This window comes from Globicephala melas, chromosome 6, assembly GCF_963455315.2.
Source record: "Globicephala melas chromosome 6, mGloMel1.2, whole genome shotgun sequence".
Lineage (NCBI taxonomy): Eukaryota > Metazoa > Chordata > Mammalia > Artiodactyla > Delphinidae > Globicephala > Globicephala melas.
The window spans coordinates 56,149,788-56,173,616 of NC_083319.1; the positions used below are offsets into that span (position 1 = coordinate 56,149,788).

A 23,829-nucleotide genomic window follows, 5' to 3' on the forward strand; every position below is an offset into this window, starting at 1 on the left:
TTCATTGTGGTCAGAGAAGATAATTTCAATCTTTTTAAATTTATTGAGGCATTTTGGTGGCCTAACATGTTCTATCCTAGAGAATGTTTTATGTACATTTGCGAAGGAACGTGTATTCTGCTGTTACTGGGTAGAGTTTGGTATACATCTTAGGTCTGAGTGGTTTGTAATGTTCAGATTCTCTGTTTCCTTACTAATCTTCTGTGTAGTTGTTCTATGCATTATTGAAAGTGCGGTATTGTCCATTCGTTACTTTAGAACTATTGTCTAGTCGTTACTTTAGAACTTTTTCTCCCTTCAGTTGCTTCAGTATTTGCTTCATGTGTTTTGGGGCTCTGTTGTTACATGTGTTATCTGTTTATAATTGTTATATCTTCTTGCTGGATTGACACTTTCATCAATATATAATGTCCTTTATCTCTTTTAACAATTTTTGATTTAAAGTATTTTGTCAAATATTACTGTAACCACTAAGCTCTTAGTTATACAATTTGCATGGAGTATCATTTTTCATCCTTTCACTTTCAACTTATTTGTTTCTTTTGATCTAAATTGAGTTTCTTATAGAAAACTTAGAAATGGAATCATATGTTTTTTTAATCTATTCTGACAATGTGTCTTTTAATTGAAGTGTTTAATCTATTTACATTTAAAATAATTGCTGATAAGGAAGAACTTCTGCCATTTTGCTATTTGTTCTCTGTGTGTCGTATCTTTTTTGTTCCTCAGTTCCTTCATTACTGTCTTCTTTTGTGTTTAATTTTGATTCCTTTTTCATTTCCTTTTCTTTGTATATTTCAGGTTTCTTTAGTGGTTATTTTGGGATTACGTAGTATCTTACACTTACAACAACCTAGATTGAATTAATAACAACTTGGTTTCAGTAACGAAACTATATTCCTCTACATCTTCATCCTTCCCCTTTTATGTTCTTATTGTCACACATTACATCATTATACATTGTGTGCCCATAATGTAGATTTAGAATTATCTTTTCATTCATTAGTCTTTAAAATCATATAGTTAAAAAGGTGGATTTCCAAATCAAAAATACAATATTGCTGGCTTTATATTCACCTATGTAGTTACCTTTACTGATGTTCTTTATTTTTTTCATATGGCTCTGGATTACTGTATAGTGATCTCTCATTTCAGCCTGAAGGACTCCCTTTAGTGTTTCTTGTAGTTCAGATCTGCTTGTGACAAAATCCCTCAACTTTTGTTTATCTGAAAATCTCTTAATTTCTCCTTTATTTTTGAAGGATAGTTTTTCTAGTTAAAGAATTCTTAGTTAGCTTTTTTTTGTCTTCCAGCATTTGCATTGTCATCCCACTGCCCCTGTCCTCCATGGTTTCTGATGAGAAACTGGCTGCTAATGTTATTGAGGATCCCTTGTATATGATGCGTCACTTCTCTTGTTGCTTTCGAGGTTCTCTTTGTCTTTCAGTAGTTTGAATACGATGTATCTTGTATGGATCTTTTTGAATTTATCCTTCTTGGGAGTTTGCTAAGCTTCTTGGATGGTTAGATTGATGTTTCTGTTAGATTTGGGACATTTTCAACCATTATTTCTTCAAATATTCTTCCTGCCTCTTCCTCTTGCCTTGCCTTTGGGACTCCCATTATATTTATGTTGGTATGTATGGTGGTATCCCACAGTCTCTTAAGCTGTGTTCATTTTTCTTCATTGTTTTTTCTTCCTGCTCCTCAGACTACATAGTTAATAAAATCACTCATGAATAATAATCACAAACTATTAATTTGTTGGGTTTTACTGGGCCACAGTCTAACAACTCTCAGTTATTTGATGTGGTATACAGTCGACCCTTGAACAACATGGGTTTGAACTGTGCAGCTCTGCTTATGCACGTTTTTTTTTTTTAGTAAACGCAAATAGTACAACATGATGCACGGTTGGTAGAATCTGTGAACGCAGAACCACAGATAAAGAGGACTGACTGTGGGACTTGAGCATCAGCGGATTTTGGTATGCATGGTGGGTCCTGAAAACAGTCCCCTGCACACACCAAGGGACAGCTGTACTGTGTAAGTCAGCATAGGCTAAGTCCCTGCGGTAGAGGATAAAAGCAGAGCATTGTGTACCAAGTGTTGGCTCTTTAAAGTCTCTGCCCAGAAATGACCCAAGTCACTTTCCCTTGTGTTTTATAGGCCAAAGTAAGTCACATGGCCATACCTAATTTTAAGTGGTGAGGAAAGCACAGTTCTCTCTGTACCCCAGAATGAAGAATATATTATGTTTCAATAGCTTGAATGACAACCAGGTATGCATACAATGTGATTGTATGTGTCTGTTTCTGAGAAGTCTCTGTTAATGACCGGGAACTATAATTCTCAATATGCTTTTATCATATCCCTTCAGAAAAGATTATGATAAAATTGTCTGAAAAGACATTTCTACTGCCACTGCTAGTAGATGCCTTTGTGTACTCTTATTAACAGTCTCCTAATTAATTTACACACTACTCCCTCCCCACTCTATCACCAGTCCATTCTTTAGCATTCATTGTAATATTTCTTTGTGTACACAAAGGTTATTATTAGTCTCTTTAACTCTCCTAGTTTTCAGTTTAACTCCTTCACCTTACTAGCTCTGTGACCATAAACAAAATTCTTAATAATAAACTGAAGCTTCAGTTTCTTTTCTGGAAAGAAAGATAATAGAAAGATAATAACGCCTGACTCAAAGGATTGTAATCAATCAGTTGACATAATGTGTGCAGAACGTTTTGTACACTCATACTTGGTAACTGCTCAATTTATTGCTTTTTTTCCTCCTGGCATTCAGTGCTCTTCATAGTTTGGCTCTCCCTTCCAAAAATCTGATGCAATACTCTCAAATTACTGTTGAACTATAAGTAATAATATTTTTGATCAGAAAGTTAGATTTTTTTGTTAATGTAATTTTTAACAGTTTACTGCATTTTAGTATGTTTGGAGGAAGGGGTGGAAATTATACTGTGAAGTTTATCTCCTAATTTTATAATGGAAGTCATTGCGAAGTCAGGATTTACTTAAATTTGCTATAAAATTCTTATCATAATACTTTTAGCTCTAATAAATGGTAGTATTTATATAAAGGAAAATAGTTTCCAGTTTCAAGATGGGTAATGAGGTTTCCACCTTTTTCTTGAAAATCACCAACAGAACAAAAAGTTGAAATACTGTTTTCATCTTTAATGAGAGCTGGAGGTGTCTCTAACCCATGACCTAAAAATTGGATGAGAAAAAATAAATGACTTAGGAAGAATATCAAACCTGAGAGCCTAACGTTACATATATGATATTGATGAAAAGCAAAACCCTAGAACCCTAGAATGTTTGATCTGCAAAACCCTAGAATGGCTCAGGTACTAGTACCACAGAATATAGGAATGAACCAGGGGCCATAAATGGGGATTGTTTGAAAAATCTGAATAAGGAATAGGATTTCTATGTTCTCACCTCACAGGAGACAGGATGTCTGATTAAACCAGAGGGATTCCAGACACAGAGTAGGGCAAGGATGAGATGCTAAAGATGGGGATTAAGTGAAAGTTGTTGTACTGAACAGTAGGATGTCAAGCTTTCTTCCCCTGCTTGGCTCCAGACTTCTGGCTTCTGTACTTGATTGAGGGATTCTTCCTAGGGAAATTAAATCACTCCCGATGAATGACCCAACAGCCTCTCATATTGGAAGACCTCAAACAAAAATGCCTACCCTGAGGTCCACCAGTTGACAACCCAACTTGAACACATAAAACTTATAATTAGTTTTTTCTCATTAACCTCTTGAACATGAAGAAAGATGTTATCCATCTTAGGAAAGTTTCTAACGTAAAATAGAGACACACAACAGAAAAAAGGAAACTCAGAGGAAATAGGCAATATAGGGAACAAAAACGCTTTGGTGAAATGAAAATTAACCACCTTAAACAGGTATTGCCTAATTAAAAAAAAATTGTTGCTATAAGAAAAAAGGGGAGGTGGGTGTGAGAAAGTTCCTGGAATGAAAAGTATGATAGCAGAAATTAAAAATTCAATAAAAGCATTAAAAAAACATTTGACAGACCCTCCCAGGATATAGAACAGTGGCAGAAGAAATGTCTTCAGACAACTTTATCATAGTCTTTTTTGAAGGGACATTCATTCAAGTGTCATAATAAAATAGAGACATTTCAGACTTGAGAGTTCTAAGTTTACTTCTCATGCACCTTTCCAGAAAGCCCCAAGAATATGTGAACCGAAGAAGATACAGGATCTATAAAATAAAGAGTTCAACATAGGAAAGAAGCAAAGAAATCATAAGGATGATGACAAAGTAAATATCATGTTGATAGCTGTGCATTAGACTTAGTAGGGCAATGGGCATAAAGAGGGATGCCTCCAAGGGCGGGGGTGAAATGGAAATCATAAGCTATATAGCAGGTTTGACCACATAGAAGATTGTTTTGAGAATTGTTTTGTCAGACCTATTAAGGAGTATGAGATGACTTAGGTATAAGTTTAAAGAAAACCAAGCAGGGCTTCCCTGGTGGCGCAGTGGTTGAGAGTCCGCCTGCCGATGCAGGGGACGTGGGTTCGTGCCCCGGTCCGGGAAGATCCCACATGCCGCGGAGTGGCTAGGCCTGTGAGCCATGGCCACTGAGCCTGCGCGTCCGGAGCCTGTGCTCCGCAACGCGAGAGGCCACAACAGTGAGAGGCCTGTGTACTGCAAAAAAAAAAAAAAACAAGAAGAAGAAAACCAAGCAAATGAAAGCATGTGGAAAATTACCAAGTTATTTAAGGAAAGATTACTGAACACTACTTGACCCAGAAGTGAAAAATATTTATGTAATCATCATAATGAAAACAGTTTGGTATAATTATGTTAGGAGGATGGGAAAAAATGGGTAAATGAGAATAAAAAGCTAATGTCTAAAATTAATGATGTTAAAGCAGTGTAAACACATGGTTTAAAAAATACGCAGGTAAATAGAAGAAGATAACAGCTCAAAGAATTCAAGCTGGTTGCCTCCTCACTGAAAGAAGACTACTTCAGTAGTTATTTTTGTTTGTCATAAGCCTTCTAGCACTGTTTGACTATTTATGTGTATGTATTACTTTGAATAATAACTTTAAAACTAGATGTACATGGAGAACATCTCAGAAAATTCATCACAGTGTCTTGTGTGGTTAGCAATTCAGATATGACTCCTGTAAACTAATAACTCATGATGTCCTTTTAAGGGCTGTCATATCAAACATACTAATTGAACATGAACATGTTTGCTTAAAAATTAGCCAATTTAGCCATTCAGGCACGTAGAAGGAATCAAATATTCCAGGTCATGGCAGTAGCAGAGCAGGATAGTAATAAAGCACCACCAGGTTTCTGTATGGAAAGTAATCTAAAACTAATAAGCATCTAAATAATTTTCTGAGCATCCAGATAATTTTCACAAAGCTAGGAACCTTAACTTGTTAGATTCTTTGCACTTAGTTTTAATAGTATTGACAAATTGGTTTCTAGGATTGTAGGTGATGAGAAGGAAAGATGATGTAGGCAGGCTAATTGTTGCCTAAAGTAAGTGATAGCTGATAGTAAGAGAAGAGACAGATAGCTGTTAAATTCTAGCACAGGCATTGAGAAAGAATGGTCCAATGCCATATGGATATAAAGATTCCAAAACAGCTTTATAGTCCTTTTGAGGGCTTGTATGTGACAGCTCAATTATGTTGGCATTGACCTAGCCACTCTAGTGCAGCCATTTAGTGCCAAGGAGTTTTCGAATTTACCCATTTTGCCACTTAATGTAAAACATCTCCTAATTGCATCCCTGAATCTGACCTTAAGTCTGATACATACCTAAAGGATAGGAATCAAGAATGAGGTGTGGAGCAAGGGAAGATGAAGTGACGATTTGACACTTCGGACATGCACTGTATAATAGAATGGTATATAAGTTTCGTAGTTGCTCAACTCAGAAAGGGCTGTCAGTCATTTTAAATGCCTGTTGGTTCCCTTGAGAATTAACTTCTATCTTTACTGTTTTTTTCCCTAAGATTCTTTGCTCCTCTCTCTCTTCTCCCTCCATTCCCACTCCCCCCAATATAAGTTACACTGGTCAGACACATTTATTTCTAATTGATAAATAGATATGTCTGCTATAGTGGAATTTAAGTATGTTTTTCATTTGAGAATCTAAAGGATGAACACCTGATTTTTACGTTTGATTGTGTTACTTTATTTGATTGGCTATTAGTCACAGAGTGGAGGAGAATTCAGTATCTTTCTCTTTAATCCTGTGTATTTGCTTTTTTTTTTAGAGGAAGTCCACAAGTGAAGGGGACACCCCATTTTAAGGAAGAACAGTGTGCTCCAGCATTAAATTTAGAGATGAGGAAAATATTGGATTTGCAGGCACCCATCATGAGGTACAGTACTTTGGTTAAATTTAGCATTTTGTGATGACAATATACAGTGTAGTTTGTTAATTGCATGAGCAGTAAGAAAGTTGATTTTATTTCTTTTCATTGAGGATCATTTTTTTTAGTCCTAAAAATTCTTGATTAGCCCTTATAAAAATGTAAAATTTTACAAATGGTACATTATTATACTTAAATTACTGTAATAAAGCCCACAATTTGGGTATACCAACTGTAATTTTATTTAGAAATTTATATTTTTTGATAAGATCTAGAATTGTTTGAATGGTATAACATAGTACATGTTACTTAAAAAGATACTCATATGCATTTGTAAAAACATTGAGGGCACTTTCTCTTTTCTTTTCTTTTTTTTTTTGCGGTACGCGGGCCTCTCACTGTTGTGGCCTCCCCCATTGCGGAGCACAGGCTCCGGACGCGCAGGCTCAGCGGCCATGGCTCATGGGCCTAGCCGCTCCGCCCCATGTGGGATCTTCCCGGACCGGGCACGAACCCGTCCCTTGCACTGACAGGCTGACTCTCAACCACTGGGCCAACATGGAAGCCCGAGGGCACTTTTTCTTGAAAAAACTCCCCAAATACGTTGTTGGGTTAAGAAAAGTGAGGTATACTGTACATAAAAATGCTACTATTTTATTTTAAAGCGAGCTGGTGGTGGTAGTTTATGTGTTGTTCTGGAAGAATACGTAAGAAACTGGGCATGAGAACTGAGTGGCTAGGGGGGACAGTTTTGGAAAAAAGACTTTTTACTATGTAGTCTTATTAAGTGTTGACCTATACAATACGGATACAATACGTGAATATATTAAACTATATGAATGTAATACATATGTTTCTTAAATTCTTCTGATTCGCAGTTCTAACTAAAGGCTTCCTTCATCATTTCTCTTGTTAGAATACAGTACAGATACTAGAACATGTTAAATAGAATTGTATACAAGTGGCTGGCTATTGCCTTAATCTATCTTTTTTTTACTTTAAGTCTCCTCAGAGAAAAAGAATGCCTTTTTGTTGTTGTTTTTATTTGTTTAAATGTGATCAGGGCTACAGGAGATTGAGTTCAGGTTACTCTTTATCTCAGATTTTATTTCAGCATAGAGATCCTTTTCAAGAGTGTAACTTGTGTAAGGAATTTTGAATGTCTGGGTTCCAAGCTGGATGGAACTGTACAAGCATGGCTTTCTATCTCCACCTGGTGGCAAAAACTGTGTGGTTCATGGATATAGGATAGAAAAAGAGCCTTAAAAAAAAGAATTCCTGCTGTCTTGTACAAGTTTAACTTGTCAGGTGCTAGTTTTTAATCTACTAATTTAGATGATTGGAAATCTCTCATTTTCTCTCAGAACTTCAGTAAAATGATCGCATTTCAGAGCAGTGTTATTATTAGCACCTGTAACATGTACCTCCTGGAAATTTGATTGGAGAATTCCTATATACTTTTGAATTGAGTGAGGGGGCATGAAACTTGGCCTTTAAACCAACTGTTTTCCCTCCTACTACCAAAAATTAGTCAAATAAAGTTAGGGACAATGATTATGCTGTTGCTTATAGGCATAAGATTGCAAGAGTCTGCCATCTTTTAATTTTTGATTGAAGAAAGAATTGGATTAATGTTAAGCATCTACACCTTGTTATTAATTGAGGGTAGAGAATATATAGAAAGTTTAAAAGTACTGGGACTTCCTGGTGGTGCAGTGGTTAAGAATTTGCCTCCCATTGCGGAGGATGCAGTTTGATCCCTGGTCAGGGAACTAGGTCCCACGTGCATGCCGCAACTAGGAGTTCTCATGCCACAACTAAGGAGCCCGCCGGCTGCAACTAAGACCTGGCACAACCAAAAATCAATTAATTAATTAATTAAAATTTTTTTAAAAAGAACTGATATAATTTATAATTAAAACTCTTAGTCTATTTCTAACTAATACTAATAAATGCTACAGTTTATTATCTTCCTTCTTCCCAGGCACTTAGAAAGACCCATGTAGTATATATAGTATTTAATGTTAATTAGGTATTAAACATATTTACATATTTGAGAATCGGTAATTGTGAATTATTCATTTTATATTAAGAATATTTGATTAATCAGATTCCAAAATCCTATTATTCTCCTCCCCAAATCCTATTATTCTACTTCTAAGATCCTAAATTAAACAACGGCAATAACAAACACCTGTGGTATACCACATAGCTGTTAATAAAGCCCATAGAAGTCAGTGATTGTAGAGGGCATAACTATGCCATAACTAGAGGCATAGTTATGCCTCTCTAAGGGCATAACTTAGAGTATCTTTATGTGTATTTTGTGTGTACTTACACGTAGGGGTGATTTTCAATAAAAGTCAGTACAACATATGAAGACATAGGATATAAATTATTGGTACAGGGTCCTAACATCCCCCAGGTGGCAAGAATTAATCCTTTAGTTCTTAAGTCTTTGTGAGAATGGGAATCCGTGGGGAGAGACCCTTGGGTGACTTGAAACAAGGCCTATTTACTAAACTTCATGGAAATATTCAGTACTTTAACATCTGATATCAGCCTTTAATTGAAAGTTTGTTTACTTTCAATTAAACGGGGAGAATCTATCCTTTTTATAGATTGTTTATCATTTTTGTCACAGTTATTTGTTAATTCCAACGTCAGGATTGTTTATGAGTCTGTTTACATTGATGGATTTTTCTCGACTCTGGGTCACATTTTCCTGTTTATTCAGACATCTGGTCATTTTTAATCACAGTACTGTGGATGATGATGATGTAGAGATTCTGAATTCTGTTAACTTTGTCAGAGAAGTGTTGAGTTTTGCCTAGAAGGCAATTAAATTACTGGAGGGTAACCTTGATCTTGTTCCTAATCGTCATATGCAGTGATTCTTCCAGGGAGATACAAGCTGGGGAGAGGGAGAATGTGGTTTGAAAAAACCGAGGCTGACTCCTGCTGAATGAAAACCACTGGTAAACCAGTGACTCCTCCACTAAATTGCCTCTCTTATATCAGGTCTAAAACAAAGTTTTTATATTCTAGCCACCACATGCTACACATAAATTTTACCACTAAAATATAAATTTGAAATAAAAGAATATAATTTTAAAAGATGAACTTTCATTAAACTGGGAATTGTAGTTGACTGCAAATGCTCTGAAGTTCAAGAGATGGAGCTCAGTAAGGGGACATGTTATTCTTATCTTTTTTAATATTTTTATAGTTGGGAAGAAAGTACAGTAAATTCTTCATCATCTGAAATATATGGTGGAATAAGTCATTGAACTTAACTTTCCAAAGAATTAAAAGTTAAAGAAAACATTAAAAACGTTCTTTTCACCACTATGGATTAAAATATTTCTGAAATAGACTCTTAACTTCTAAAGTATGAAAGGAAATTTAACAGTACATAATAGAGTATATAAATAGACATTACATTTTTCATTCTTTCTTACACTTAAATTTTCTTTTTTTACAGCATTTGATACTCTTTTGAGTACTCTTTCTTAAGTCCATCTTATTCCCTTGGCTTTCTTGATACCAGTTTCCACTGGTTCTCTTTCTTTCTCTCTGCCATTATCTTTGTAGCCTCACTTTTGGATTCCCCTTCCCTCTTGACCTTCCTCCCACAAACATTTGGTGCCATATGTAACTAACATTGCCCTAGGGACTTGGCATTATAGGAGTAAACAAGTCAGGCATTTATTGCCCTGCAGTTGTAATTGTTAAATCTCTTTGCAAGTATCAATAAGTGCTGAGATCATACTACATAATTACTTTTCACTACTTAGTCAGCTGAGAGGTCTTCTGCAGGGATAAACTGTATTTTATTCACCTCTGAATCTCCAGCCCAGCATAGTGCCTGTCACAGAGCTCAGGCTTAATTAAATGTTTGTTGAATGGATGCACAATGTGAGATTCTTTGATACCCTAGAAATACTGTGGTCTAGAACTATGCTCTCCACTACAGTAGCCATTAGTCAAATGAAGTGATTTAAATGTAAATTACAGATAAAATAAACAGAATTAAAAATTTAGGTCTTCTGTCACACTAGCCATGTTACAAGTGTATAATCACCACATGTGGCTAATGGCTACTGTGTTGGATAGTACAGATACAGAACATTTCCATTACTGGTGAAAATTCTGTTGGATAGGGTTAGAGGATTGTTACCTCTACACTCCATGTCTCCGGATTGTCATTCTGTCATTAGTTCTTTTCATGGTTTCTCTGTCTCTTTCCTTTCTTGTCAGCTGTCACTTATCCTTCCATCTTCTAATTTGCTGTTTCAGTACGTCTAGTTTTTAAACATAATTCATCAGGTTTGTGACTACAGCAACGCGTGGTCTTTCATTTTTTTCAGAATTTCTGATTCTAGATTGAATTATACATTGATAAAGCTGATATATAGCTAAATTGTAGATAAATGGCAGTTTTGTTAAGTGGTTTTATGATCTTTGCATGAATATTCTCCAGAGCAGTTATACTCATATTCATTGCTTACCCAATATGCTTTTCTTAAAAGGAAATTGATTCTAAATTGCTTACTTCTCTACAGTTTGCAGTCTGTGCTGGAAGATCTCCTGGTTGCTACTTCTGATGGACTTCTTCATCTTATTCACTGGGAAGGAATGACAAATGGGAGGAAAGCTATTAATCTTTGTACAGTACCCTTTTCAGTAGATCTCCAGTCATCTAGAGGTAGTTACACTTTTTTCATGAGACAGAACCAGATGTTTAATATTTTATATAAACTAGTTAGATATTTCTTATGGATGAACATTGGTTTATCTACTTTGGAATTAATTATGCAAGGGAGGAGGGTGTGTGTGTGTGTGTGTGTGAGAGAGAGAGAGAGAGAGAGAGAGTAGGAAAGAGTAGTTCAGTTGTTTAGTGTTGTTAGGTCATTATGTTTGCCCTTTTAACTGTCCTTAATATGGTTTGCAAGCAAAAATACAAGAGAATTAATTTACTATATTTATATTCATATTTCATGTACTTTTTTTTTCATCAGCAGGTTCATTCCTGGGCTTTGAAGATGTGCACATTAGAGACATGGAATACTGTGCCACACTTGATGGGTTTGCTGTTGTGTTTAATGATGGTAAAGTTGGATTTATCACACCAGTGTCAAGTAGATTTACTGCAGAGGTATGACTTATTTACTTGGAATGTTTATTTTTTAATTTTGCATTTATTAATTTTAGTCTTTATTAAACTCCTCCCCTATTTTCCTTATTTAAGATTTTTTTAATCAAAACTATACATATAAATAGTGTAAGTAGACAGTTCTATTGACATGTTAATGAAAAATGATAGTTCCTTTCCTCCTGCTTGTTCTCTTCATGCCGTTTTCATTCTCAGAGGCAACTACTTTTTATTCCTTCACTGGTGATTTTGCTATTTATCTCCACTACTCTGAGTATTTCCTGTAATTTTTAGTTTTTAGGCTGTGTTCATTGACTTCCCATTGTGGAAAATGATCATGTACTTCCCACTTCCCTGTTCCCCCACCCTGTCTGTAAGTTCTTCCCATCTTCCCAATATAGTTATTGTGATTTTGATTATGTTAGTATCCGTTTCATCTTGAATAAATTTCTCTTGGAGCCTTCTGGACGATTGCTTACTATACATACCTATTTAACACAGTTGCATTTTTAGGCTGTCCATCATTATCATCCTGTGGATTTCCTATATTCCTTTATTTTTAGATCCTTTCAGAGTTAATGGTTAATTAATATTTGATTCATTAATATATGAATTTGGTTGCTGTGACAGAGACCCAAAATAAGAATTTGGATTCACTGAAGGCTGTGTGGGCTTTGGTGGGTTTGGTTGACTGTGATCTTCATCATAGGGTGAGCTAACTGGGTTATTTCTTTTCCTCCCCACTCCATATCCAGTGTCTGTTGGAGAAGAGTCCTGCAGTCTTTCTCAGAGAATATGTACCTGGCTGGCCCAGTATTTTGGGATTTGAGTTATGGAAGAGTTAGACTAGAGGGTCCAAATTCAGGATGTAAACTCCCATGTATCCCTATTTTTGGTGTGGTCTAGAGACCACTGAGATTTTTTTGTTTTTCTCTAAAGAAAAACTCCAGTTTTCTATTGGAGTGGAGGTGGGATATTTCTTAGCTGCTCAGACTGGGAGGTAGGCAGTGCCAGCTACTGATTAAACAGGCTTTAAACCAATCCTACTGCTTTTAGTTCAGCTTTTGAGAGACATTTAAATTCCAAGGCCTTTTGTGTACCTTACAATGTAAGTGTGGCTGTTTTTCAACATCATTACTGCTGGTTAAGGATTCTACTCATCCACTTGCTTCCCAGCGTCCAGAATTTTCTGAGACCACCTCCTCTCCCATTCTTTGTCCTTGCCAACATATGCATTTTGAAAAAAATCTTTTCTGTTATAAAAGTTGGGGTTTTAAGAGTCAGAGAAGCTAAATATTCATGTTCAGTGTGTTTAATGGAAAGGATTTTAAGTTTTCAAGGGCATATTTTTCTATATGGTATCAGCTTTCTGTCTGATTTATTTCACTCAGCATAATGCCCTCAAGGTCCATCCATGCTGTTGCAAAAGGCAAGATTTCATTCTTCTTTATGGCTAAATAATATAGTTGACCCTTGAACAACATAGGTTTGAACTGTGCAGGTCCACCTACACCTGGGTTTTTTTCAGTAAATACATGCCACAGTACTCTACGATCTGCGATTGATTGAATCCACAGATGCGGAACCAAGGATATGGAGGGACAACTGTAAAGTTGTATATGCCGGGGGTAGATGCCCCTAACCCCCATGTTGTAAGGGTCACCTGTATATTCCTGTGTGTGTGTACCAAATTTTCTTTATCCATTCATCCATCAGTGGGCCCTTAGATGTTTCCATATTTGGCTATTGTAAATAATGCTGCATTGATCATGGGAGTACAGTTATCTTTTTAAGTTAGTGTTTTCTTCTTCTTCTTCTATTTTTTTTTTTTTTGGATAAATACCCAGAAGTGGAATTGCTGGATTATACGGTTGTTCTAACTTTACTTTTTTTTTTTTTTTTTTTTTGAGGAAGTTCCATACTGTTTTCTCTAGTGGCATACCAATTTACATTCCCATCAACAGTGCACAAGGGTTCCCTTTTCTCCACATCCTCCCAACACTTATTATTTCTTGTCTTTTTGATAATAGCCATTCTGACAGGTACGAGGTGATACCTCATTGTGGTTTTGATTTGCATTTCCCTGGTGTTAGTGATGCTGAGCATCTTGTCAGGTAGTTTTTGGCTCTCTCTGTGTGTTCTTTGGAGAAATGTCTATGCAGATCATCTGCCCATTTTTTAATCAGAATTTTTTTGCTATTAAATGTGTGAGTTTTAAATATATTTTGGATACAATCTTTTCTCACATATATGATTTGCAAATATTTTCTCCCATTCAGTAGATTGCCTCTTCATTTTGTTGACATATGTTTGGGATTTAAATGTTTTTACTGAAAACAAAAATATTAGAGCTGGAAAGTGAGTGACTGATTTCTGAATATCAGCTTGTATTAGTATTTGGTTAAAGAAAGTTTTCTAGTAAATTAAGGATTTAAAATAATGAAAAGTAGACGAAACATTATTAAATAAGTTATAAGTAGAAAATATAAATTACAAGAAAACAATACATATCTATTACTGGTAATTGGGAAATACACTAATGCCGTATTTATATCAGACATTATTTAAGTGCTTTATAAAAATCCTGTTTGGCACTGCCTTCTTTTTTTTTTTTTTGGCTCTGCCGAGCGGTGATGCGGGATCTTAGTTCCCTGACCAGGGATCAAATCCACGCCCCCTGCAGTGGAAGCGTGGAGTCTTAACCACTGGACTGCCAAGGAAGTCCCCTGTTTGGCACTGTTCAATACAGTTAGGAAATGTATTAAAATATGTCAGATTATGCCACTCCTCTGCTCAGAACCCTTCAGTAGGACAAGATATTTAGGACAAAACCTGCTGAGGACAGCTAAAAGAGCTGGAGAAAAAATATTTTTTGAATGTGCTTAACGGCTTTGGAGAGCTAAAAAGACTGTAAAGAGCTAACAAGACTGGTTAGGGGAGGCCAGAGGCCCAGTGAGCTAAAAGCCCAGTGTTTGACATGACAATGAGCATGAACAAACAAGGCTGTATGCAACAACATGGATGAATCTCACAAACATGTTTAGTGGGAGCGGCTAGACACAAAAGAGTACATGCTCTGATTCTATTTTATATAAAATTGAAGGAAAACAAAAAACATAGGCAGCTCTGAATCAGTTCTGTGTGGACGCATGTTTAAGTGTTAATGGTTTAAAGGAAAAGAAGGAAGTGATTACTATGTAGGTCTGGATATTGTTTCTTTTGTGGTAGAGGTGAGGATAATATTGATCAGGAGTGACACTGTTGGGGGACTTGTGGGTACTGGTAATTCCTAGCCTGAGTGGTAATTTCACAAGTGTTTACTTTGTGATATTATTGTGATGTACATTTTTGCTTTTGTATTTTTCTCTAATGTATTATAATTCATAATAGAAAGGGTTAAAAAAAACTAAAGACACTCCAAATGACTCCCCATATATGAATTGGAGAAAAAGCCAAGGTTCTTATGGTGACTTTCAAAGCCCTATAAATCTGGCCCCCTATTTCATCTGTTACCTCATTTATTCCTTCTCCTTCCCCCATTCCACTCCACTCCACTCCATCTGCACAGGCCTCTTTGATGTTCTTTGAACATGCCAGAAATGCTACTGTGACAGGGCCTTTCTACTGCTGTATCTCCGAAAGTACTTTCCTCAAGAGGCACCTTCATAGGGCAGACCTTTTAATATTACATCTTCACCCATATACTCTCTTCTCCTTAATTGTTTTATTATTTTTTTCTGTAACATTTACTAACCTCCCACGTGATACTGTACAGTTTTTTAAACTTGTCAGTCTCTTAACAAACGTAAAGCAGGGATATAGCTAGGGATTTTGGTATGTTTGAATATCTGCAGTATCCTTGGCACCTAGAGCAGTACCTGGTGAATAGTAGGCACCTGGAAAATTTTTGTTATAGGGATGAATAGACGAATTTCAGTCTAGGCAGCAGTCCAAAGAAATAATGCTCAATGCTGTCTTTGCCATTTTTGTTAACTAAAATAATGTCTAGTTTTATTATTAAAATTGAAGAATAAAATTCTTACAAAAAAGCAAATATTCCATATTTAGATAGTAGATTCTATAGTTAGGAATTAAATAAAATCTATAGTATTATATTTCAAACAGTTTAATTATATTGGATCATCTAATTTTACTATCGTGATAATCCAGAAATAAAGTGCTGTATTGTAGTGTGCTGATTTTTTGTGCTTACTAAACAGTCATGATGACCTTTGCCTTAGAAATTTATGATCTAGGATGCCCTTGATTTGACAAATAAAAACAGACAAGAGAGCTGAATCTATTCTGTGTCTGTATTCAGAATTAAGTAGCATATAAAGCTTAATAATAATGTCATTCATTTATTGAAGCTTAACTTGTTGAATTCCAGGCATTGTATTAAGTGGGTTACTTGTATGTAAGTTCTCATTTAATTTTCAAAACACTCTAAGAGGTAATTTACAGATAAGAAAACTGAAGCTTGGAAAGGTCAAATAATCATTTTAGCAAGTCGGGTAGATCTGAGATGTTATGTCAGGCTGCCAGATACCATGCTACTAACCACTGTACTATAAAGCAAAGGAGTAATAGAGAATAGTCAGCAATTGACAAATCATTAATCACTTCCAAAGGATAGATGAAATAAAATCGACCATTTTCGATTGATCAGAAAAGTTCAACACTATATGCTAGGTGACAAGAATAATAATAGTGAGCAAATTAGATGCAGTTTCTACCATTAAGAGGTTTACATTTTAATAGGAAAGTTGTCTTCATTTAATTTGAATTTACAGGTCAGATATCCATTTTTTAGTGTTTTATGAATAGATTAGCACTGGACTGAGCTCATTTGGGAATATGTATTGAACCAGTTAATGAAATTGAGGTTTTTAAGGGAGAAAATCCAGATGGTAGTTCTGATGGGATGTTTTCCTATCCAGATCAAACCATATAAAGCCTTATAAAACTGTGTTCATTGAAGGAGAATTTTATTGATAAAAGTATATTTGGGGAACATGCTTTAAATCTTAACTATTTTTCTTAATTTTAGCAGCTTCATGGAGTTTGGCCACAAGATGTTGTTGATGGAACTTGTGTAGCAGTAAATAACAAGTATCGACTGATGGCGTTTGGTTGTGCGAGGTAATTGATACAGATGTCTATATTTTAAGACTTACTGCCAAAAATAATGGGTTTTTTTTAAACCGTAAGATATTCTTAACACACTTATGAACTTTATTGTGCCTTTCATAATTTATGAATCAGCCTTAATATAAAATTTAAAAGCATTTTAATAGATTGAAGCAAACAAATCTAAAGGGCAGATTTTGGAGATTGGGTGTTTAAGTTTGTAAAAGTGAGCTTTTTTTCAGTGGTAGGAAATTGAGTCACAAGTTGAGAAGATTAAATCAGTTAAAATTTAGGTTCTTTATTGTTTAAAAGAAGATCAGGAAGAATGTTTTCCTTTTTTGGAAACAGTCCTTTCTTTTTAAGACATCAGTGTTGACTTGCCTTTGAATTAGTGGGTGTGCCTTAGTTAACAAGCAAATTAAAAGCTTATACATAAAATCAATTTCTTGCTTTAATTCAAATAATTCAGGTTTTAGAAGTAAAATTGAATACAAATTATTCATTCAACAAATATATTTGTGTCTACCATGTGCCAGGCACAATTCTAAGCACTTGGGATACATTAGAAAACAACAAATATACCTGACTTTTTTGAGCTTTATGTTTTAGCTCAAATAAAAAGATCATATCAGATGCTGAGAGTAATGCCTTAAAATGTGTATAGTGCTTTTTAGTCTTCAAAACTCTTTGTTAAATATAAAATTCCATTTTGACCTCAAAATGTGACTTAGTGGTTCTGTAGAACATAACATCTAATATTGTTTCCAGCTACATCAAGGTAAGTATCAAAGTATTTCTATCAGTATAAGTAATACACTGATAGTGTTATAAATCACTGCCTTCATTATACTGTCAATAATCTGTTTGTGAAGTAGGAAATTCTTATCCTCAACACATTGCTTCTCACTGAGGAGATAAATGTAGAAAGTAAATTTAACTTAGTGTAAGGAGAAAAGGAAAGCGTATTTTTCTTCATCATTATGGATTTGATTTGGTCACATTTTGTTTAGAATTTTTAAATCTATGTTCATGAGTACAGTTTGCTATAGTTTTTTTTTTTTTCTCTCTCCTGGTTAACCAAGGTTATGCTTGTCTCATAAGACAAGTTGAGGAAGGATTTCTCTCTTTCCCTTCTTTGTTCATCTTTGAATGTGTGGCTGAGTTTGTCAGTGAAGCCACCTGAGCCTAGAATTTTCTTGATTACTAATTCAATTCAGTTTTAAAATAGACTGAAGAACATTTAGATTTTTTGTCTCTTAGTCATTTTGGCAGGTTGTGTTTTTCTAGGAATTGGTTTCTTTCATATACACTGTCAAACTTATTGGCATAGAGTTTATAATATCCTTTTTAACTTTCATATTGTAAAATAAAAACAAACAGGAAGATGCATAATCCAGATATTCACAGTTTTACAAATAATTATAATACAAACATCCATCTTTTCACAACTCAGTCAAGAAATAGAACGTTGCCAGCCAATATAAGTTTTACTCCTGCCACTTCCTAATCATGACTCCCATCCCCCCCTTAACACTTAAAGGTAACCAATTTTGTCTTTCATGATAATCATTTCCTTTTTTTTTTTTTTACAGTTTTACCACTCAAGTATGCATTCCTAAAAAGCATAATTTAGTTTTACCTAATTTTGAACTTTATATGAATAGAATCATATTCTATGTTTTGTGTCTTGATTCTTTCAGTCAACGTTGTGAATTCATCCAGCTTATTTGCCAGTAACTGAAATCATTTATTTGGGATTGATTTATGAGTAGTGTTTTGGTGTATGAATATATCATACTTTGTCTGATTTCCTGTTAAAGGACATTTACATTATTTCTTGGTTTCCAAAAAAGGAGACATTCTCTTACATAAATGCATCATCTTTAGTCAAACACTTGGGAAAATTAATGATAAATCCCCAATAAGATCTAATATTGAATTCATATTCATACTAACCCAGTTGTCACCAAATTTCCTTCATCTCTTTTGTTTTAATCAGAATCATTCAAAATTCATGAATTATATTTGGTTATTATTTCTCTTTAGTTACCTTTTGCCTATAAAAATCCTTGTATCTTTTTTCTTATTTTTATGACATTAACTTTTTTTTGAGTCTAGGTCAGTTGTTTACAGAATATCCTACATTCTAAATGTGTCTCATCGTTTTCTCATATTGGCATTTAATTAGTTTCTGTAACACCTGTTTGAATCTTGAAGGTGGTTCTTATTGAGCCAGTATAGTCAAATGAGTAGGAAGCTCACATCAGCATTTAGAGGAAACTGACAGAGACGGGAACAGTGGTAGGTGTGCAGTTCTACATCACCTACATTTAGGACTAGCACCCAGGGGTCTAGCAAGGCCAGATTTTAGAAGCCAGGATTCTAGCCCTTCTTCCAGGATAATGAAGGTGGAATCTTGGCCTTCAGCCTTTTAGTTACCTCAGTTTTCATGAGTTGGGAGAGGATCAGCCCTTCTTATGGCATGATCATGGGTTGGGGTGAAAGTTTTGTGATTATAGCTATGTGACATAACTGACCTAGTGGCTTCTAGCCCTGATCTGCCAGCACTTACCAGGATTAATTGACTTGAACACCTCATTAGAATTCTATAAGAAACCAGCTTTCTTTTAGGATGACAGTTTACAGCCTAATTCTTCCCCTTATATTTAAAGGTTTGATTAGATTCTGGTTAAACATTTTTGTCATAGGTGTTTTGTACTTCCTATGGCATCATGCAGCAATAACATTGAGTGGTCTCAGTATTGATGATGCTAAATTTGATTACTTACGGTGGTAATAGCCATATATATCTCTATTATAGAGAGATGTTTTTTGCTTTGAGATTAGTAAGTAGTGTCTTTTTAATGAAATATATTTTTCTTTTATGGTGGGCTTATGAGAAATGGAAAGAAAAATAATTTAATATAGGCACTATAAATACTTAAAACGTTAATTGTCAGTCTTTTGTAACTATTGACATAGCACCTACTTCTTATATTAGAAATATCTGGACTCCTCACTGACTTGTTAGAGTTCAGCAACCCAGAGTTAGCACTTGACAGTTGTTAGATGCAAAGCAAAAATAAGTAAATACCTGCTAGCCACTTAGTGCTGTCTTTTAGCAAGGTATCTAATTGGGCAGGTAGTCTGGATAGATATCTGTTCCAGGCATTTGGCTTCTAAGTTAGAGTAACAGATCAGATTTTTCTCTCCCACCTAAAATAGCCAAGAAAATGGACAAAACTATGAAACAAGTGTTTTGAATTCAAGACATAGGACATCAGGCAACAAAGGATAGTGATCCCTGAAAGATGAGAAACTAAATAAGAAAACTCTTCAACTGCCCCAGCTTCAATTACTTTGAGAGAATCTCCAGCACAAGGATAGAGAGACAGGGCCTGGCAGATTCCCTGGGTTGAGTGTGTGGAAAGGAAATGAGAGTCTGGGAGACCAAAGCAGCTGGGGCTCACAGGCCAGACATCAGAGGAGAGAGTGGCACAAAGAGAGAACTCCAGAGAGCTGTAGAGGGTTTCTTTTGAGTATTGAACTGAAACATGGAAGACAAAAGACCCAAATCAAACATTACAGAAGAAAAGATTAATAAGCTTGAAGAACACAGCAAGAGAAATGATGCAAAATGAAACACAGAGAGAAAAAAAGAATTTAGAAACAGAGCATCAGTGAGCTGTGGGATAACTTCAAGTGGCCTGTTATTGCAGGTATTTTATTTAGTCCCCATCCTGATCCTTGAGAAGGGTGGGGCTGGAAACTGGAAACTGGAAACTGATCAAAGCTGCTGTGAGGAGATCATCTAACTTCTCCTACCTTGAAGGAGTACAGATAAGGGTCAGAACATTCTGGCAGTCATAAGCTAGTATCATCCTGATGTGTGCAAAAGCAGCCTTGGATTTAAATTATTTTTAAAACAACATTTATGTTAAATTTTCGATCTGAGAATGACTCTGTAAGCAGAAATGATATTTTTTGTGATTATTATAATTCAATTTTGAAATATAGCTTAGATGTAATATACAGATTCTTTGTTTTGGTTTCTGGCCCTTTGTAAGTTTGACCCTTGTAAAGATTTTTTAATGGAATAATGATACTTACCATATACATAAGAGTATGTATCATGTGTATACATACAAAAGATAATATAAGGTAAAAAATAACAAAATGAAGATTTCTGAAAGTTTCCAGTACTGCACTGATGTAGCCCCCGTTTGTCTCTCTTCTTTAATATTCCCCTTTCTCCACCAGGGCAGTTACTAATCTGGAATCTGTGTACATTAGGTCCTTGTTGTATTTTTACCACAAATGTATTTAACTATGTTTTGAATGTTTTTCACAGTATAGAAACAGAATTATACTATTTATGTAGATATATAGATAGATGGGTGGGTAGATAGATATGCTGTCCATTTTAATGCACATGACAGAAATTCATTTTCAGTGCTATATGGTATACTACTATATAAATATACCACAGTTTCTCTTTCCTTTGTCTTATTGCTGGACATGTAGATTATTTCCATTTCTTTGCACTTATTCCCAGTACTATAATGAACATTATACATGTCTCAAAGACAAGGATATTTCTGGGTTATATCTGTAGGTGAAATTGCTAGATTACAGAATATGCATTTGTTTAAATTTAAGAGATGACTGCAAATTATTTACAAAATGGTTTTGTTCTAGTTTACACTCCTATCAGCAGAACATAATATTTCCTGTAGTCATGTTTTTTTATATTTGTATTTGTCTCTTTACACTAAAAGTCTTTTTGATTTTTACAGTGGTTCTGTACAGGTTTATACAATAGATAACACCACTGGAGCCATGCTACTATCTCATAAACTAGAGTTAACAGCAAAACAATATCCTGGTGAGTCCTCTTCTTTTTTTTTTTTTCTTCTTAATTAAAGGTAATAGAGTCTCTGTCTCTATTCCTGCCCTGCAAATAGGTTCATCTGTACCATTTTTCTAGATTCCACATATATGCATTAATATACGATATTTGTTTTTCTCTCTCTGGTTTACTTCACTCTGTATGACAGACTCTAGGTCCATCCACATCTCTGCAAATGATCCAATTTCGTTTTAAATTAAATGATGGAGGTTTTAAATTAAATGATGGAGGCCAAAGGCCAAATACTGTTAAAATATGTAACAATGTTCTCTCTGACCCAAGGATTTCTGTGTCACTAGAGGCTCCTGGGATATCTCTTCATTTAGTTTTCTCTGTCCTCACTTAGTTTTAGCCCCTATATTCCTTGTCTGGGTTTTGCTTTAGACTCTTGCCTGATTTCATCGCCTCTGTTATTTTATGCCTTCCAATTCCATTTGTTCATTCAATGAGTAATTATTGAGTACATACTGTAGGCCAGACACTGTTCTAAATGCTGGTTACACAGCAGTAAACAAACCAGAAAATCTCTTTCTGAACCCCCTTAGTGACTGTTGATTGAATCCTGTCCACAGATGTAAGTCTAAAGTCTGTATCATTGGAAATGTTTTTGAATGAAACTAACAGAAAACCCAACTTACTATTGCTTAGACAAATAGGATTTATTTTCTGTAATAGCAAGAAATCCAAAGGTAAGCTGCTGTTGGCATTCATTTGGCCTTTCTGTCATGATCACAGGGTAGCTTCTGAGCTCCAAGCATTACTGCTGCATTTGAGTCAAGAGGAAAGGAGGAAAGAAAGCATCTATATGCTTTTTGATCAGGAAAGCAAAAAAGCTAGATTGAATTTGAGTTCTTCCAGAGAAGATTTCTGTTTGTTTCTTCCAATCACCTGGGAAAACTACATCAGTCTGGAACCCTTTGCATTATATTCTCTGTTTGAGATTTTTTTGAATCATACAAGTTACACAAATTACAGATCAGACTGAGGACTGGTTTCTGGTTGCAGATTCTCAGGGGAACTTCTTTATTTTCCATTCAATACCATGGACAAAAACAGGGAAGTGTTCTTGCTATTTTTTCACCTTCCATGTGGTAGAGTTTATTTCTCATTCTCCCTTGTTCATGGAATCTTTGTAGTCCCAGCTTTACGTGGGTATCTTCTATTAGATTCCTTGCCTTGGCCAAGCTCTGAGCTTTATCTCCTGTTCCTCACATGCTGTGAGTCGTCAGATGTAAAAGTCAGGTCTCTAGGGTTTGGCAGAAAAATTCAGGGCAAGAGCACTTGGTACACTCACTTACCTCCCAGTATTTTTGGATATTTTGATGTGTTTAAGTATTCTGTTTAACATTTTAGTTGTTTCAGTGTGGAGAGTCATTCAAGGTGTCATTTCGCTATACTGCCAGAAACAGAAATTTGCTCCTTAAGTTTTTATCATTCTTACTGCATAGCCTTTAAAGGCTTGCATGTATTTTTTTCTAAGGACACTTTTTGCTGCAACTGACAAGAATAGGGTGTTGTGTATTTTGATTGTGTTTTCTAACCCTTTTATCTGTTTAATTTTCTATCCATACTAATGTTGTGATGTGCAGTACAGTAGTTACCAGCCACATGTGGCTGTTTAAATGAAACTAACTGACATTAAAGAAAATTAAAACTTTTCTCAGTTTCATAGTCACACCTAAATGTTGAATAGCCACATGTAGCTAGTGACTGTCTGTTAGACCAAGCAAATATAGAACATTTATCATCATTTCAGGAAGTTCTCCTCATTGCTTCTATTGATTGATTGACAGCACTGTATTGAATTTTTTAGATTGTTTCCTTTTCTCATGTTCTTGGAATGCCAATTCTCCCTTTGGTTATCTGCTAACTCTCACTCTTGCAGTTTTTCTTATGGGAGAGTGCTGCCTTCTTGAGTTACATAACTTTAGACTATAAAAACTGCTTAAAATGTCAGGAGACTTGTGCTGTCCTGCATCTTGAACACAGACAAGCTTCTGTGTATTTTTCTGGCTCCACTGGCTGATTTTTACAGGTGGCAGCACTGCAGGAGTCCTTACGTGATACAGCGGCTTCCATTCTGATTCCCAGACTCACGCCAGCCTGAAACCCCTTTCTTGTCTTTGTATAGGATGTGAGACCCCAACTCCCTAGTCATTGCTAGGTCCCATTCCAACCTTCTGTCCCTATATTTCTAACCTTTTTCACCTCACCACTCCCCACTCTTCAC

General features: G+C 35.4%; 1 protein-coding gene across 1 annotated transcript in view; it reads left to right on the forward strand.

Moving 5' to 3' along the window:
• Positions 1-23,829, forward strand: part of RIC1 (RIC1 homolog, RAB6A GEF complex partner 1) — a 136,372-nt gene that overhangs the window by 75,137 nt on the left and 37,406 nt on the right. Inside the window, 5 exon segments of the mRNA XM_030877129.2 lie at positions 6,307-6,414; positions 10,971-11,113; positions 11,427-11,563; positions 16,611-16,702; positions 21,487-21,575. Coding sequence (XP_030732989.2) covers positions 6,307-6,414; positions 10,971-11,113; positions 11,427-11,563; positions 16,611-16,702; positions 21,487-21,575 — 569 coding nt within the window.